Source organism: Panthera onca, chromosome C2 (genome assembly GCF_046562875.1).
Source record: "Panthera onca isolate mPanOnc1 chromosome C2, mPanOnc1 haplotype 2, whole genome shotgun sequence".
NCBI lineage: Eukaryota > Metazoa > Chordata > Mammalia > Carnivora > Felidae > Panthera > Panthera onca.
The window spans coordinates 52,978,265-52,997,568 of NC_138347.1; the positions used below are offsets into that span (position 1 = coordinate 52,978,265).

At 38.6% G+C, this 19,304-nt stretch overlaps 1 protein-coding gene across 3 annotated transcripts in view; it reads right to left on the minus strand.

Annotated features, from left to right (window-relative positions):
* The window catches only part of CBLB (Cbl proto-oncogene B), a 211,760-nt gene extending 193,878 nt beyond the window's left edge, over positions 1-17,882 (minus strand). For 2 of the 3 annotated variants that reach the window (XM_060640125.3, XM_060640124.3), the window contains exons 1-3: positions 17,749-17,882; positions 16,160-16,343; positions 3,044-3,294 (exon numbers count right to left, since the gene is read on the minus strand). In XM_060640125.3, coding sequence (XP_060496108.1) covers positions 3,044-3,294; positions 16,160-16,327 — 419 coding nt within the window. In that variant the 5' untranslated portion in view covers positions 16,328-16,343; positions 17,749-17,882. Of the gene's footprint in view, positions 1-3,043; positions 3,295-16,159; positions 16,344-17,620; positions 17,715-17,748 lie in introns of those variants that run through there. The other variant, XM_060640127.3, reaches the window with a different exon arrangement.
* Positions 17,883-19,304: the final 1,422 nt, after the last annotated feature.

Consider the following 19,304-nt stretch of genomic DNA (forward strand, 5'->3'; position numbering starts at 1 on the left):
TACTATATTTGTCACAATTATATGAAACTGCTTTAAAAATTCAGGCCACTCATATTTCAGCAATTAATTAAAACCGAGCTTAATCAAAGTAGACACCTGAAATTTTCCCATTTGCCCTTACGTTTAAAACAAATCCACAAAGAAGTTTCTTTTTGACACAGCAGCAACATGAAAACAAACTTTTGGATTCGTGAACTCATCCAGCACTCTTTTTCTCAACAAAGTACGTAATTTGCTGGTGGCAATGCTGGTATAGTCAGTGGGCTCCAAATCACTATGTCTCCTATTACTACCTCCTTCAGTTTTAGCTTAATAATACCAATATCCCTACTGACATTATTTGCAGAAGCAAAAACTGTTCAGAGAATGTATAATATACCCAGGAATCACTGTGTCATCCATGTTAGATAAGAGTCATTCCACCAAATAGAATACTTTGTTGCCTAACGACCATAAGAACATTCTAAGAAATTTCTTTTGTTTTCTATAGAGCAAAATGTCTCACAGCTCCATATACAATGGCACACTTTAGCCTCAGCTTGCATTTAAAATACTAAGGCAACCTAAAAATGAATGTGTAAAAATATGTAACTACCAAAAGAAACATAGATCAAAACCTATGTTCTTACTATGGTGTACCAAGAGTGGTACATTAGTATGAATTTTGATTAAACATGTATCAAATGTAAGTTCTGCATAAAAACAGTGGTCAAAGAACACCATCAGCAAATGGAACACAGATGACAGAAAAATTCATTTAGGAACACGCTATACCAGCATAGAAACTAATAAGCTCTCTCTTAGGGTTGAATTTAGCAGAGTGACAAAATTTACTTGGACACTTAAAACACAGAATTTAGAGTCTCCTCAACCTGATCAATCAGCAATATACAACCTGTGATCATCTGTGGAAATCTACACACAAGCAACCAACATTTTACAGAGATTCTCCCATGATATGCTCCCACATAAAAGTCCAAAATATCAAAGTTTATAAATGAAATGGTAATTATAAAGACATCTACTGGGTCAGGAAATGTTTCAAGTTTCTAAAGAAGTTATAAAAGTGGGGTACAAGTTCATCACATCTTATATGACTATATCCAATGAAAACACTGTATCCACTCAAATTCCTAAACTGAGAAATTACATGCCCTCTCACTGGACCGATACCCTAAAAACGTGAAATTAAATGGATTTCCTTGCTGACTCATGAAGAATTTCAGGGCTACTAAATGTGAATAAGAAGTATAAAGACAATTATAAAACAACTTGATTTTATTAGATCACTTGTAGAACTACAAAGTAAAAATACAGTTTTAAACATAAACAGCTGGCTTCCCTATAACTGGTCATTCTTGAAAGGTTTGTTGTTCCCTATAACTGGACATTCTCTGGAAGAAACCATCACTACTATATTTCCCTACTTTATTTATGATACCATGTGGTGATTCACACTCTGCTTGGCAGTCCAGGAGAGAGTCTTAGAGCTTTAAAACTAAAAGGCAACTGAAAGATTCACCATCCTCAAAACGTGTAAACTGTGATCCAAGTATATTACATAATGAGCCTATAGTTACAATTGGTTAACACTTATGATTATGTTAGGTTCATCACCAATTTAGAGAGCAAATTATAAATAAGTAAACATTTATGCCATTTTACATTTTGGCAGATGGTTTTTCTGTGTTTGATTTTGATGGTTTTACTCACTCCGGGTATTTGTTTGGCCAGTATTTACAGACAAGTTCAGAGTCTACACAACTAGATAAGTGAACCTGCTATTATACAACCCTATGTTTTATCAGACTGAATGAGGCTAGTTTTTCTGACCTGAAAGAAACATTAGAGGTTTCTTGGAGGTTTCCCTATACGGAAGGAAACTAAAATACAGAGAAGTTAAGTGTCTTAAACAAAAATTCAACTTAACCACATTAAAGTCATATATATTTTAATATTTGTTTTCAAATTTGGAAATCTAAATATACTATTACTATCAGTGAATATTCTAGATATATTTAAAATATCCCAGAAATGGAAAACTAACTTTCGTCAATTGATTTAAGATAGACCATAAAATTTAACATTGAAATAGCCAAACAAACTTCAAAGGGGAGCCTCTAAGTCTGGAATCCTGGCTGTAAAGCGAGGATTCAGTTGATGTCCCTTCAGTCTTCGCCACCCCTGTTCAGTTTCTCACTTAACAGTCAAACACTGAGACTCAAGCTATATCTCCCACCCACGTCTATCACATATACATATCCAGTCAAGGCAGCGCCTCCAGTACCAAATACGGTAGATGGGAGCAACAGGAATTCTCATTCATCACTGGTGGGAATGCAAAATGGCACAGCCACTTTGGAAGACAGTATGGGAGGTTCTTACAAAGCTAAACATAGGCTTACCCTAAGACCCAGCACTCATGCTCCTAGGTAGTTACTCAAATGAACTGAAAGCTTACGTCCACATAAAAACCTGCATATGAATCCTTAGAGCAGCTTTATACATAATTGCCAAAAGCTAGAAGCAACCCTGATATCCTTCAATAGATGAATGGATAAACAAACTGAGGTACATGATTACATGATAATGAAATGGCAGATACATGACATGTATTTGTCAAAACCCACAGAACTGTGCAACACAAAGAGTGAATCTGAATATAAACTATGAGCTTTAGTAAATACTACTATATCACTATTGGTTCATCAATGTACCACACTATGCAAGACAGTAAAAATGGGAGAAAAGCATGTTGGCAGGGAGAGGTAGATGGGAACTATGTACTTGGGAGTAATTTTTCTGTAAACCTAAAACGGTCCTAAAAACTAAGGTCTATTTTAAAAAAGAACGGCATCTCATGAATTAGTAATTATCAAGAAATTTAAGTAAAACTACAAGGTTTAAATAATGTGAAAAGCAAAACACAAATGCAGTATTTCTTCCAAAAAACAAAAAAGCTGACAATTATACTATGATGCAAAAAGTAACAGAAATATGACCTTATCACTAAAATAAATAAATAAATCTGAAATATTCTTACCTGTCCTGTGACTGCTCTTCGTACATCCTCTCCTTGCCTTCTTTAAAGAGTCTTATTGCCCGTTTTGACTTTTTCATTAAACTGTCAATGTAGATTTTAAAATACTCATTCTCACTGAGTTGGGCAAGTTTTTGGTTGTCATCATATTTACTCAATATAAGTCGCAAATGTTGATATGTATCAGGTAAAATATCAAGTATGTATGGTGGGCTATTTTTCAACTGAAGTTTGGGATTTTGGCACAGTCTGACCTAAAAAAGAGACAAAAATAAAATACTTTCATATGAATCACAATAACTTGTTTCATAGAAAAGTTATGAAATTCATCAAACTGTACTATTTCTTCATTTTCCATAATATAAATTTTGATCTTAAAATTACTATCTCCAAGCTACAAAGAATTGGTAAATATTTGCATCTGTCTTGATATAATTAAATCCAATTTTCTTCTCCTCCCATTCATGCTTACTATGTCACACCTTTACTTTCCACCTCTTAAGTTTTCTTTCTCTCTTCTACAGTATCCCATTGTTCATGGCTTCACAGAACTCCAATGTGCTAATTATTGTATACCACTTATAGTCTCTTTGTTTAAATAAAAATTAGGAAATGGGCGTCTTCTGCTGGCAACCAACGTCGCCTCACATTTAGATATCATTTTACTACACTGAACTCCCAGCTAAAGCTCTTTCATAGATTTTAATTAATGTTTTGGCATATTGTTCCTGAACCCTGAGGAGAATAAAACAAAGAAGTGCTATTTTAATAACTGAGTTATTAAGTAGTAAATGGGTATCAGGTCAGAGCGAGTCTTTTCCACCTCCCCATATTATATCCCGTGCCTGTAGACATGCGTTCCATAAAGATTCAGTCATTACATCGGGTGTCACCCAACCACTGGGGCATTTGGAGCTGCCTGCAGAACCTTCTGCTAGGATGAAAAAGTAGCAGCTCAACTACTATATTCAATTCTACATGTTCATGCAATTTAGTCAAAAGTTAGTTAACTCATCTTATTCCTCCTATCCCTCAAACCAGGGCATAAGGAACCACCCAATTAAATAATTTGTAAATGAATTCATTGGATACTGCCCAAGAGCACACATAATGTAAAGGTGCACAATCTCACAAAAAGCAAAGTGTACAAAGCAAAGGCAGCTTTACTGAGAAGCCAGTGAAGCATAAACTTGATGGTCCCTCAAATAGCTAGCCCTCTTCTAAGGCTTTCATCACATATTTTTGTAACACTTTCAAGAGCAAGATATTTTATTTTATTTTTTATTTTTGAGAGAGAGAAAAAGTGTGAGCAGGGGAGGGGCAGAGATAGAGGGAAACACAGAATTCAAAGCAGACTCCAGGCTCTGAGCCCCTCAGCACAGAGCCTGATGCACGGCTTGAACCCACGAACCATGAGATCATGACCTGAGCTGAAGTCAGTCCCTCAACAGACTGAGCAACCCAGGTGCCCCAAGGGCAAGAGATTTTAAACACAAGGTTAAGGGGCACCCGGGTGGCTCAATCAGTTATGCCTCTGACAGCTTGATTTTGGCTCAGGTTGACTGGAACCTGCTTGGGATTCTCTTTTCTCCCTTTCTATGCTTCTCCCCCCGCCCCCCTCCCCCACCTCATGCTCTCAATCTCTCTAAATATAAATAAATAAATAAATAAATAAATAAATAAATAAATAAATAAAATAAAAAAACACACAATTGGTTATGATTTCTTTTTCCAGTATGACTTCCCTTTCATCACACTTAACCTCCTGTTGGGTGGCACTGAAGTGGCTGTAGGTATTTTTCAAATCTGGCTGATGGGAATTTGAGTTGGAAAATACATTTAGTGTGGCTTTAGTAGAAGGTATGTGAGATGCACAGTTATTTCCAGGACTAGTTAAAATATTGTCAGCTAATGCAACAACAACAACAACAACAACAACAAAAAATGGATTCAGGAATACTTCAAGTGCCCATCAAGCAGCACACAGCATAGGAGCAAGAAGATCCAATTCCAGTTTGGTAATTTAAACATGTCCAATGGTACCCAAGACCATTTGGCATATTAAATAATGCCAAATCATCAGAAAAGTATAGTTAAAGGGGCTGATAAAGCTTTTTACCCTCCTTTTACTTTGTGACACTTTGATATAATCAGAGAGGCTCATTCTGTCCTAACGACTGATGAAATACTAAACAGGTCAATGATTGAATAAATTCTGGTTGAAACAGCATATAGTTTTTCAATTCTTAAAAAATAAAATAGTATCACAAGTATGCACGAATTTCAAAAATATTGCCAGCAACATCATACAGCAGACACAGTTTAATTTCAGCAACATAAAACTTGCCACAGCACCTCACAGATTGATAAATTATTAACTTGTAGTTAGGGGACTATCCAGTTTCAAATTAATTTCCTCTACCGGTGAACTTTTTAACTGATAAAAAAAAAATTTCTCTCAGGTATTTTCTTCAGATATTCCAAATAAATATTCTTTAACAGATTTTTTTAAGTGTTACAGATTTTTAATTTGCTATTCTCTACCTGACCTTTTTCTCATTTGCTTTATTTAAATTGTAATTCTATCTGGGAATTTATTATTTTATTCGATACAACTGTTTGCATAACTACTATATACCAGGTACTGAGCTTAGTGCCAGGAAATTATAGATGACTACAACATACTTCCTGCCTCAAGGAGTCTGGCAGAAGAGACCTAGTTCTCTATAATTAACTTAGGAGCAATGTAATTCTTGCTCTGAGGGATTTTAGGAAAGATCCTGTCCAATCCATTCATTTTCAGATAAAGAAACTAAGAACTACAAAGATTAAGGGACTATTAAAAAATCATTAATCCAACACAAGAGCCTGCATCTTCTGAATCTCAGGCTGATCTTCTTTCTAACTATATCACAATTTAATTAGAATTAGGCATATAATTAATGATCTCTGGCTAACCTCATTTACATTTTTATTTTTATGCCATTTGCAAATTTACATGAATTTCAGGACCCATTTGTTAATTCTACAAACCTTTCTGTTTCAGGCATTGTTACAGGCCCTAGGGAATGCAGAATGAAATAAATCACAGACCTGTCCTCAAGGAGTTTTCTAGTGAAAAAGACTGATGGCTTAAAAAGAATTCCAGGAGACATTAAGTGCTATGATGGAGGAGAGTACAATGTGCTGGAGGAGAAAATCAGCAGCTCACTCATATTTTGACATGAAGATATCAAGAAAGGCATTCCTAAATTTGCAAAAGGAATATTCCAGGCAAAAGGGTATGCAAAGGCTTAGGAGGCACTAGAGAATAGATCAGAAAGAAAGGAGTCAATGCAGTCATTCTAAAAGGTAAAGGCACAGGAAGCCTAGGGTTGAGTGGCACAAGGCCCCTGTAGGCCACACAGTTTTCTAAATTTGCATTTGGGAAAGTGTAACATACAATGCTGATATGCTGCTGAGTACACAGTTGATCAGTTGGATTAGTATTAAACTCTGTGATTTATGCCAGCTTCTGCCAAAAATGAATAACCCTACACCAGGACTATGACTTCTAGGCAGGTCAAATTCAATTCGATAAATATTTATTGAGTGCCTGCTATGTGCAAGTAACTGTGAAAGCCAGAGAAAGAAAAATTGCTTTTCTAAAAACAGTATGTTAAGGAGAAAAATCAAGCTCACCACAAGGTTCAAGTTCAGATTCAAATGACTTAGACGTCTTCTAGAAATATCTAAGTTGCTTCCTAAGATGAAAGGTGGTCCCAACACAGAAAAGCTTTAAAAAGAACAAATCTACAATCTTATTATACAATGACGAACTTTTTAACACCAGTGCATAAAAGGACTGGTTCATTAGCAATGTTACTCTTTGCTTTTAAACGAAAAGGCAAAACATTTACCACTGAATTAGGCCACAAACTCCATGAGAGTCATTGACTCAAAGAGTTTTAGAGCTAAAGAGGACCTTGGAAATCACTACGACCAATTCCCTCCTTTTTACAGAAAAATACTACAACACAGAAATGGAACATAGCTGAGTTTACTGCTCTCAACCCACTAATGTCTAGACTTGAGAGAGTCAGGCACTCTCTCCATAACAGTATGCAACTACCTACTGTATTTGTTTAAATGTATTTAGAGATTTTTAAGGGGGCCTCTCTGTATATGTCCATACCATTTCACATACATAAAAATATATGTCTAATCTTTACATATGCTGTACACATACAATATGTATTCACATACATTAAATATATCTTCAACAGTATCAAAGCAAAGGCACAAATATAAACACAGGATTTACTAGTGCTATAAGAATTTTCAAAGCCATCAATTATTCTTGGAAAACTCTTGCATTTAAAGAGTTTCTCCACTGAGCCTTAATTAAAACTTCTAATCAAAAGGTAACAAAAAGGTATTAGGTCAGCTAACATATTTCTTAGGTTCAGGACCCAGCCCCCGAAATGCATGAAAGAAATTCTCCTGAAACAAATGGCAAACTTCACCAGTAAGGAATTGTGCCTATACTGTAACAGACTTTCATTATAGAGCACACCTTACTTCACAGGGCATTCAGTTATATTAAATCATGTACCCCTGAAGTGAAATATCCCATTTTTAACAACAGTATGGAAAGCCTGAAAGAATCCCCTGTCTGTGCTCCTCACGTAAATGTTTTAAGAGATTCCTTACTGCAATTACACAAAAGTATATCATTATGATAAAAAGCATCTATGAGTTGAGTTCTTCCCATTTTAATTTAGCAAATCATCCTAAGTGTATAAAACTATATAAATGTATCCAGTATAAAATGTAAAAAGTGTAAAGATAATACAAAAACCCTTTCTACATAGAGTATTAATTGGGCAAAACAAGTAATTAGCATATCAAACTGGTCAGGAGTCTAGTGTATTAATTGTGGTAGGATTTAGGGGCAACTACCCAATCATTTACGGTTTTCAATGAAGGTTTCTTTAAAAGATTTACATAAACACATTAAATAATTGACTAGTTGTAACTAAACTATCAATTGTGTATTCATTTGTTCACTTTCCTCCAAATAAGAACAGATCTTCCTTAAGGGTGGAAAACATATCTCTCTCACTGGTCTGTCTCCATCACCTAATGTAGAATCTTGCAGAGAGTAAATGCACAATAAATACTTGATGGAGGAAAGAAAGTGTAGGAGGGAAAGAACAAAGAACTTCTCAGAAGAAGGTAATATTATACATAGGAAAACCACACCTAGAATGACTAAACCTGTCTAAACGAGTACAAAGTTTTGAAAAGAATTTGATCATATCAAAAATTAGGGGGTGAAGATCTTTTTGATTCACTTCTCACGGAAAGGGGAAGAATCATATTATTCCATGGTCTGCTTGAATCTTCATACTATGAACACAGATGCTAGAATCAATCAAACCTAAGATCTGGTGCTGCCATTTATTAGCTTTACAACTTTGGGCCAGTTTCTTCCTTTAGAAAACTCTTTGGATGTTATAATTCTTAGAAAAAGAAATGTAAAGTGCTCTGCACAGTACCTGGCACATAGTTGACGCTCACTACTTTTTAGAACTTCCCCTTCCATATTTTATATTATACCACAACATGGTCAACTCTGCAGATTTTGCCAACATAGATAATTAGACCAAGGGCACTGACTGCTCTGTTGAAGATCATTAAGAGTTTCTTTGAGATCCTGAAGTTCTTCACACTACCTGAAACCCTGTAAAAGTCTGGAGTGTTTTGTTCAAGAAAGCAGCAAACAAGGCTAATAATACATCAGCAGTAAGTACTCAGCTGATGTGGAATCTGAACAGGTAGAACATTTAATAACTTTTTTTGTTATTGCTATTGGAAGATAGCATGAGTCAGTCAGAGTGGCTAAAATGAACAAATAAGGAGACTACAGATGCTAGAGAGGATGTGGAGAAACAGGAACCCTCTTGCACTGTTGGTGGGAATGCTAACTGGTGCAGCCACTCTGGAAAACAGTGTGGAGGTTCCTCAAAAAATTAAAAATATATCTACCTTATGACCCAGCAATAGCACTGCTAGGAATTTACCCAAGGGATACAGGAGTGCTGATGCAGAGGGGCACTTGTACCCCAATGTTTATAGCAGCACTTTCAGCAATAGCCAAATTATGAAAGAGCCTAAATGTCCATCAACTGATGAATGGATAAAGAAATTGTGGTTTGTTATGCAGATCCTGAGAAACTTAACAGTGTTAAGACCATGGGGGAGGGGAAGGGGAAAAAAAAAAAAGTTAAAGAGGGAGGGAGCCAGACCATAAGAGACTCTTAATAACTGAGAATAAACTGAGGGTTGATGGGGGGTGGGAGGGGTGGGTGATGGGCACTGAGGAGGGCACCTGTTGGGATGAGCACTGGGTGTTGTATGGAAACCAATTTGACAATAAATTTCATATTAAAAAAAAAGGGAAGATGACATGAGTATATTTAACAATTATTTAAATATTAATACGTTAAAGAGCTAAAAGTTTGGTCACTTATTTTCAAAATGCTTCCTTCATTACCAGGAAAGTATCAGCAACTTACAATTATATATTTAAAAACAAAACAAAAACCTTAACTATATGCCCAAGCAGAGTGGATAAAAATAGTATTGTGGCATGATTTAAGTCACAGCATGTTTCTAAAATGATCTTAATCTATAAGATAAAAACTTATTTCCAATGTTTTACTTATATACACATTTCATTGCTGAAGACTGATTAAAATATACATTGTTCATTCTGTAATAAACAGTTTTAAAACATGGATTCAACACTACAAATGTTATTCCTTAAATCACTTCATGAGAACCCAATGTAAAATTTACAAAATCTCTCAACACTCTGTGTATTTCCTAACTTCTCTCTTATCTAAGTAGAAGTTAGTTATCTACCCCAGTTCACTCTTCAACTTGTTCTTACCCTTTTCCTCCCACACTGTAATCTTCTAGGATGCCACTTTATTATTTCTTCTTTCTTTGCATTTTAAATCACTCTCTACCTGTATCCCTTCCCTTCAATCTGTGAAGCTCTCCTATAGCACCCACACACACACAATGTTATGTTCTACTCAAACCGGCAAGCTATCTATGAGAACTTTCTTCTTTTCACCAGTTGTCACACTTCTAGAACGACTGTTAAATGACCCACACACTCTTTTTAATCTAGTGCCCTCACGTAAATGAAACCACTCTTGAAAGGTCAACAATGGCCTCTACTCATGAAATTTAGCAACTTCTTCAATTTTCATCCTGCTTGGTTTTCTCCACTTGGACTTGAACTTGGTTTTCTCAGAATGTGAAACTATCTCCTTAATTGAAGCTGTCTCTACCCAAGAAATCAATATGCCCTAATTCTTTTCCAACCTCTCTCATCAGTGTTTTTTGTAAGATTCTCTCTCCTTCACTGCCATCTAATTATAAGTACAACCCCACAGAGCCAAAATGCCAATCTCTGACTTTTTCTCGGACTCTCATCTTCTGCTCTGCATTGCAAATCTCTTGCTGTTCTACAACTTGAAATGCAAACTCTGTGGGCATACCTACTAAACATATGTCTCTAGTTTCAACTTCTCTCTTTAACTGCACATTCAACTTTTTGACTTCAAAATGGATTTCACTCTGGCATGTCAAACTCAACATGGCCAAAAACAAACACAGGCACCAACTCCCAGGCTTCCTCTTTTTCTTACTATGTTCCTGATCTCTTTAAGGGCATCACTGCCTTCAAGCTAAACACCTCGAGTCACTTTCACTTCACCTTCTCTTTCATCCTCTATCTCTAAAGGGTCACCAGATCTGTAACTTTTATCTCCAAAGTGCCTCCCATGTTTGAACCCATACTCACTATACAGACTCTCAATTCTCTAGCTCAGCCCTTCATTATTTCTTGCCCAGTCTGTTTTAATTTCCCTGGATCATTACTCCTACTTTTAAGTTTCTTTTCTCTTAATCCATCCTTTTCAGAGTCAAGAGAGTAATCTATCACAGCATAGCCTTGACTGTTTTTCACACTCTGGTCAAAGATTTTAAATCCAGTCTAAACTCCTTGAAAGAGCAGAAAGCCTCTTCATCTTTCTCAAGCTTACCTTCTTAACAATCTCCCTTTCCCCACATTCCTTCAGCGTGATGTGTCCTCCACCTCACTGGAATCCAAAACATCCTCAAAAGAGAAGCGGGCTAATACCTCTACCATGCCTCATTCCATGTCAACTCTTCACCTTAGCAAGCGCATTCTCCTCCACCACATCCTAAGTCACAGCACTTTATTTATATCCCATTACAACACTTACTACACTCTGTAGTATGTAGAATACACTATACTACATAGAATGGAAGGGGTATTTACAAATCTCTATCTTTCCATAAATGGAATTTGATAAATGAATGATGAAATCAATAGACAGGATATAAAGCAACTTCAAAGAAAGGAAAAGTTGATTCAAATGAATGGTAAAGATTTTATAAGAGTTAAAAAAGATTACTAACTAGGACACCTAAGTGGCTCAGGCAGGCAAGCGGCCAGCTCTTCTTGATTTAGGCTCAAGTCATGATCTTGGTGTTCATGAGATCGAGCCCATGTTGGGCTCTGGGTTCTATGATGACAACATGGTGACTACTTGGGATCCTCTCTCTCCCTCTTTCTCTGCTCCTGCTCCACTCACACTGTCTGTCTGTCTGTCTGTCTCTCTCTCTCTCTTTCTCTCTCAAAATAAATAAATAAGCATTTTTTAAAAATTACTGATTAAAGCTTCTGTTAAATGAATGCCCTATACCACAAGGATAAACCAAGGTAACTTGGTAGGATTCTTTTTAATGTCTTACTTTATAAAAGTTTTTCCTAGAAGTAGAAAAGTAGTAAACTTTGGGATCACTTCATTTATCTAAGCACAAATTCAAACTTTCAGTATTAAAACAAAATTGTCCGGATATTTAATGTGTTATCATCTACCCAAGTCAGGCAGTGCCCATGATTCTGCTAACACGGAACAACTTCACTGAGGAAAAGAAAATATGTGAAGAATAATTCAAATAAATGCTATTCCCTATTCCAAGGGCCTAAGGATGGTGGTATCTCAAACCCAACAAACACAAACAATAGGCATCCAAAACCTAAGTTTCATCCCACATATAATTTTTTAGACTTATGGGGAATTCACCTTAGAAAAAAATACCTACTATTAGGTTTTTTTTTTTAAATAGCATGTATTCCAAGCATCTTTGATTGACAAACTTTAAAATATATCATGGTTGCAGTAAAATTATAAAGACAGAGAATGAATTGCATTCCAAGCTTGACAAATGTACTGAATATACTGAGGGTAAAAGGCGGAAAAGGCTATTTGGCATCATCGCTTTTTAAATGCTTTTAAAACTCTTTCAATAATGTAATTTCAAATAAATGACAAGGACAGCAAGACAAAACGTAGGCAGGTATTCAACTTGCTTTGCTCTTTGGCATCAATTAATTAGTTTCTAATTTCCTGAACATCCATGTAAGTCCAGTACATTTAGTAACTATTAGATGGAAAACTGTTTCTTCCCTTTTCCATCACCTGGCTAAGACACTTATGAAAACCATGCTCAGGAACCTCGCATGAATAAATTATCATTCCTACCATACTGATTAGCAATCATTTCCTTACCCTCACCTCAGCACTTCCAACAAGAGTACAATAATGCTGTTCCTAAAGGTAGTGCCCAGCAGAATCCAGACAGACAATTGTCTGAAAGGCAGCCAGAAAAACAAGGTGGATACTCTTCACTTTGCCCCCAGTGTACTTCATACACATCTGTATTACAGCCTTGTCCATACTACATGGCAATTACCTAGTAAATATAATAAGTAAATAATAAATTACCATGTATATGTCTGGCTCCGATGTGGGTCTGAGTTTTTTGACAGGTCAAAGGCAAAGATACATCTTATGTAGCTTCATCCCTAGCAATAAGCACTTATTGTTGAACACAGTATAGGCCCTGAGTAAATGCTGACTAAGTGTTTAAGAAACCCATCTCTGTAACAGCTTTGGAACAAACTCCACATTCCAGGTATTTTTGAACCGAGATATGTATTCAAGAATAATAGTTCTGTCACTGTATCAACCAGGCATCCATGGACCTGAAGAGTCTGGGGTTAGCTACTGACTTAAACTGACACATAGAGCTAAGGCCAAAAACTACATCTAAATGGGATGCTTTGGGATATGTTACTGTTCTTTTTCTCAATAAATGTACCTTGCTAACTCTGTGCCACTGATGTTTTATTACAAAACACTTCACATGTCACAAAAAACACAACTGAGCAATGACTCCTTCCTACTCTCAGTGACCTTGTATAGAAGGTCTGCCCTCTGAAACCATAACAATTAGTTGGAACTGGAATCCCAGTTGACTGTTTTAAATCCTAGAGGCCAGGGAATGGGAAGACTACACACTTATTGGATATTTCTCCTACAGTCTGAGACCATTTCATATCTCCTGCAAAATAAGTGATTTTACTTTGTAGGTAGCTGAAACATACTGAACTTTAATCTGGTTTCATGTTTATACTTCTAAGATCTGCCCTTGTTGAAGAAGCTTCCTAAAGACAAAAATATTAACTAAATATTTAACCCTGCCTTTTACGTAACTACCAGTTAGGCTTGACGGTTACTTTTTCTGTTATTCACAAGCTACACTCATGCTTATTGCAGTTATTTTATGAAACGGTTAGGTAATGTGTCAAGGGATTAACTTTTGGACTAATAATAAAGATCCTGATGTAATCAGCAGGACAATGTTGAGGTTATGAACCACTTCCTTCACCACTGACAAAGAAAATAAAGGTAAACACATGTGGGGGGATGATGCTTCTGCATTACACAATTAAATAAAATATATTTTCAGTTAGTAACTCTCAATGCCTTTTTATTAGCGTGTGATCGAGTAGTAATAAACATCCTGAACTCTTTTATAATGATTTATGTGATTTCCCTCCATAAAACCCATGGATGCATTTGTAAATGAACACAATTTTTATTCTTGACAAATAATGAAGACAAATAGGGAAAGCCATACCAATGCACCTTTGCCAGCACCCAAACCCTCATCCCACTAAGTACAGACTGTCAATAATAGTTTCCCTTATGAGTCGAGTTTCTCGATTGGAGAGGCTAAACCCAAACCCACAAAAGGGTTAATAAAATAAACAATGGCAGAAGCTTAACTATCAAAAAACCATCTATTTTACTATAACTCATGGTGACATAATTAAAAGTGGCTAAGACTTATGTTAACAGTTACAAACCAAAACTATGAATATATTTCCTCATGTTTGAAAAATAATGACTTTATATGAACTATAGTTCACCACTTCCTTATATAAATCTTTTTTATTTGATGTTCTCCCATTCACTCACAAATGCACAAATTCTGACCACTCACAGAAAGGGGTGGGGAGGTTAGGTGCAGCTCGTTGGGAGAATCGGACCCATCTGTTGGCCACTCATATAACAGGTAAGTTAGAGAAAAACCTTGAATTCCTTCTCTTACACCCAACTAATGATTTAGGCAGTTAAGAAAGACCTTACAGTGCATACTCTTTGGAAAAGCAAAGACAGCTAGCGTTGCGCCTGCCAGATACATGCAGCTCTTTCAAGTGCACACTCCTTATTCTTAAGTATCTGATGCTAACATCAAAACCTGACCTCAAGCAGCAAGTTGCAATGTTCTGACACTATGACATCATTCTGTCTGGAGCATTTTAATATCACAATTTGAATAAACTGGCAGAAGCTTAAATAGGTCACACTAAAGCCAAGAACTAAGGATATTTAGCTGGCAAAAATTTCTGGCTCTGCATTTAGCACCACCGGCCATAGAATGGCAGGCCTATCGTTCATCTATCCATCTGTACTTCCCGCAAGGATAAATGAAGATAAAACAAATCTCATCACCTTCCTGTACGGCTAACACCACTGGCGGTGGCTTTTTGTGGCAAACATTCATACACAACTACAAGCCACGGTAAAGGCAACTGCTACCATAAGCTTTCAAGGAGGCTCTCGCACATCCCTACAAAAGATATTTTTTTAAAACTCCATTTCTGCAGTCACAAAAATATCAAAAGCCTTGCATCAACTAAATTTATAATTAGCCCCAAATATCTATGAAATGAAACCAGATGGTGCTACAAACGTTTACCAATATATAGCAGACAGTACCACTGCTTCAAAAGCAAGAACTATTAATTCTGCACCACAGCATGCTACATCTTAATCATATTTATTTCATAATCCTACTTAGTAACAGAGGACAGTGGAAGCTACAGTTTCTCAGTAGACCCCTGTAAAATATTCAAGTTGCCTAGACTTCTCAGGGTATGGACATCCAGCTTGATTTCTTCTTGAAATTAGAATTCATCTGATAGCAACATGCAGAAACCACAGAGGTTTCTGATACTCTCCGCCCCACCACCTCCATCATAAATTTTCCTTTCACAATAAACAATGTGCAATCGAAAAGGTTTCCTGTTTCAAAATGGAATAGATGAAAGAAACTGCAACTCTATCATTGACAACAACAAAAAAGTTCCTTAATGAAGATGAATTCTCAAAGATGAAAATGGAAACTCTCTCAAATACTGCTTCCTCACTTAGGGACTAATCTGGTTCTTTCCCTAGTAGATATTCTCAGCATCAAGTACTGTGGTTATCATGAGGGGTCCATCAGAGGCTTTTCTTAAAATACTTGCCTGCACTCTTTTGTTATTTAACAGTAACACAACGTCATAGAAGACAAACACTTCCAAACTATTCTGTGGCCATGTACCAACAAAGGGCAGCCAAGGGTAAAAACTTTGCATATCTGAGTCATATAGAGGAACTCTGAACCTTAAAGAGCAGGACAAAAGGTGAAAAAACAAGTCTGTGTTCTGATTCCAACTTTTTAAAACATAGAGTGGATGTTAGAAAAATGGTCAAGCCAAATCAATAGACTGTTGCCATAATAATAATTATTAATGGTAACAATACTAATAATTAATGGTTCAAATAAAACCATAGAGGAAGAAACCATATCCAGGGCAAATGAGCCTGCACACAGGCACAAGCATACAGAACTTACCACTTTGTCCATGAGTTTCCAAGTTTTCTCCACAGTCCTGCGATCTGCTGCTGCTTGCTTAGGAGGTCCAACTGCATCTTGAATAGCATCAATAATTCCCAAAATTCTTCCTTTTCGGGGGTTTCCTCCTCGACCACCAGGGTTTCTGCCATTCATAGAATTTGCCATCTGGAACCTTAGTTCTCTGACAGGCAGATTAAAAAAAAAAAAAAAAAAAAAAGTTAGTTGGACATGAAAATGTTTACCCAGGTGAACTGAACAGGTTAATTTGTACCCACTACATTCTCCTTCATCAGTGAGGAGAAAATCCTGGGGCCCCGATTCAACTTTCAATAGCCTATGAATTTGCATTCTCAATCTGTACACCCAAGGTTTAGGAGCATTGACCTTACGTTTGCTTTTGGAACAGTAAGAGTTAAAGATGCAACCTTCTCACATTTCATGTAGCAGAAGCCTTGATTAACAACCAACTCATAACAACAACAACAAAAAAAACTTAACATAGGTTTTCTCCAACTAGATAAGAACACGATGTTCTCCCCATCCCTGCCTTAATCACAATTCAACGTACATACACTAGAACTAAAGCCCCCAGAAAACATTCTGAAAGCCTCACTCAAAAACTGCATTTTCACTCCGTTAGATTTCCTCAAGTTATATAAATGTAAACATTATTTTACAGGACCATAATGGACATATCTGTTGTCAACAAAGGCTTAGGATTTGGATTTTCCCCGCTAAAACCAACAAGTATGGACACAGGAACATAGACAACCGAACACACAGTTCTTTAAACCAACGCGGTGAGGAGTTAGCCCCAAGTTAAGAGCCAAATAAACCAACAAATAACCCATTTTAAAAAGAGGGTTAAGAAACTGACAAGAGCGGGCACAGAAAGGAGAAGAGAGTTCACTTAGATCGTTCCTTTCCTCTCGTCTCACCCCAGGGGGATTGGGGGGGGGGGGTCCAAAGCTTTGTTTCGGGACGTCTTTGCCCCCTCCTTGTTCAGGCCCCTCTCCGGCCACTCTCGGACCTCAGCTGGGGGAGGAAGGTGGACAGAGAAAGGACAAAGTACCCCCTCGCACCCCCGGAGCCCGCAGCCCCGTCAGTCTTGGGCGCCCGGCATTCGGCTCCCAAGCGGACGCACCCCCCCACCCCGCCCCGGGATGTCTGCAATCCCAGCCGCCTGTCTCCCTCTACTCGTTCTCCTTCCTCCTCGGGCCAAGCCAGGGTTCCGGTCTTTAAATACCCCTCTACAAACTGTGCAGGCGGCGACGACAGCAGCTGGAAGCCAGGGCTGTCCCCTCTCCTTCCGTGGCCCGCGCCTGGCTGCCCCAGGGCCCCCTGGCCGGAAAAAAAGCGGCAAGCCTCCCCGGCGTCCCGTTCCCTCCCGGCGTCCCGTTCCCTCCCGGCCTCCCGGCGCCGCAGCTGTCCAGAGACACGCGTGTGCGAGGGTCCTACTTTACACACACGAGCCCAGGGTGCGTGGATAGCCCGGGCAGGGAGTGTGGGATCGCCGTAAAAGCACGTTCCCGAGGAAGAAGCAACCCAGAGCGCAGGCCACCGAGACAGGGAAACGCAACAATTACCGTCAAGACCAATCCACACCCGCTCTCCCCTCCCGCCCGATTCTCGGGGAGGCCGCGGGACGCCGCAGCAGCACTAGCTGGAGGAGGAGACCACTCGCTGGATACCCCACCCCTGTAGCATACACACACAGAGAAACCCAGGAGCGGGGCGGAGCCGAGGGCGGGGCCTCCTGCGGCTAGACCAATCCTACGCGCCCTTGCACTGCCCGACAGCGGGGAGCGCCAATGGTGGGGAGGCGGCCGTCCTCGCACTACCACCCAGTCCACGTCTCCCACAGTACACAATGGCCCCAAAGGAAGGCCCGCTCGCGGCACGTCCCAAATGGAAAGGGACTTGGAGGGTAATGGGAGGACTGGACTCACCCAAGAACGAAAGTGGAAAAGGGAAAGGAAATGGAAGAAAGGATGCCAGGCACTGGGGAACTGACCAATAAGGAGTGGGCGAGTGGGCGTGAGCATTGGGAGCCGGAGCCAAAGCCAACTGGGGCTAAAAGGCGGGACTTCCTGCTTCGCTCACCTTCCTAGTCTTTTGTTTCATAGCAACAGAGTAGTGGCTGAGAGGGTGTTGCTTCTCTACTCTGGGCGGGTCCGAAGCTGAAGAATTTCATCTCCCTAGGGCTGCCAAACTCTTCTACCCAGGACAGCAGCCAGACAGGTCTAAGGCATTGCTTCTTGCTGGCTGTCAAAAAAAAGCACAGCAGTCACGCAGCTAGCTTCTAAGATGAAATATAAACCTCGCATAGAGTAGACTAGGGTTAACACCTGAATGCCAACCCAAACTTCCTAAGTTCCTGAGTGTATCCCTTTACTGTTAGTTCTAGGAACAGTGAAGATCAAACATCAGGCTCATGAAAAAAGCAAATAGTTGACCCTGCTGACCAAATAGTGGCTACTAATAAAGACAGGGCAGTAAAAGAACCAGACTATGGGAATTGCTAATATATGCAACCCACCTTTTAATTTAGTATAAGTTTCTGCCTAAATGACTGAAGAGGAATCAGCTTTTGTATTTTGTTTGAGTCACTTTATATAGATTTCTCTCCGTCTTAAAACCAACCTCATTGTATCTGCCATTCTCTCCCAGCATTTGTGATCTCTTTTCTGTAGTTCCATCACTATGCCCTTAGAAAGAACCACATCTGGCTAATCTTAAAAGGAAAAATCTACTGTGCTGGGACCCCTCTTTCAACGAGATCGTAGATTAAATAAATGCCTTCTATCTCTTTCTGTTTAACTTCAATCCTGCCACAGGTGCTACTGACAATTGCTCTGAACTGTCATGCTTTGGAATTTTCTTTCTACCACCGTTGGTGGTGCTGAATACAGTTTACACCTTGGACTTCTCAGATGTGGTGATATTTTGTGTCTTTAAGAAAATATATTTCTAGGGGCACCTGGGTGGCTCAGTCAGTTAAGCATCCGACTTCCGCTCAAGTCATGATCTCAGGGTCCATGAGTTCGAGCCCTCCCCCGGTCGGGCTCTGTGCTGACAGCTCAGAGCCTGGAGCTTTCTTCAGATTCTGTGTCTCCCTCTCTCTGACCCTCCCCCATTCATG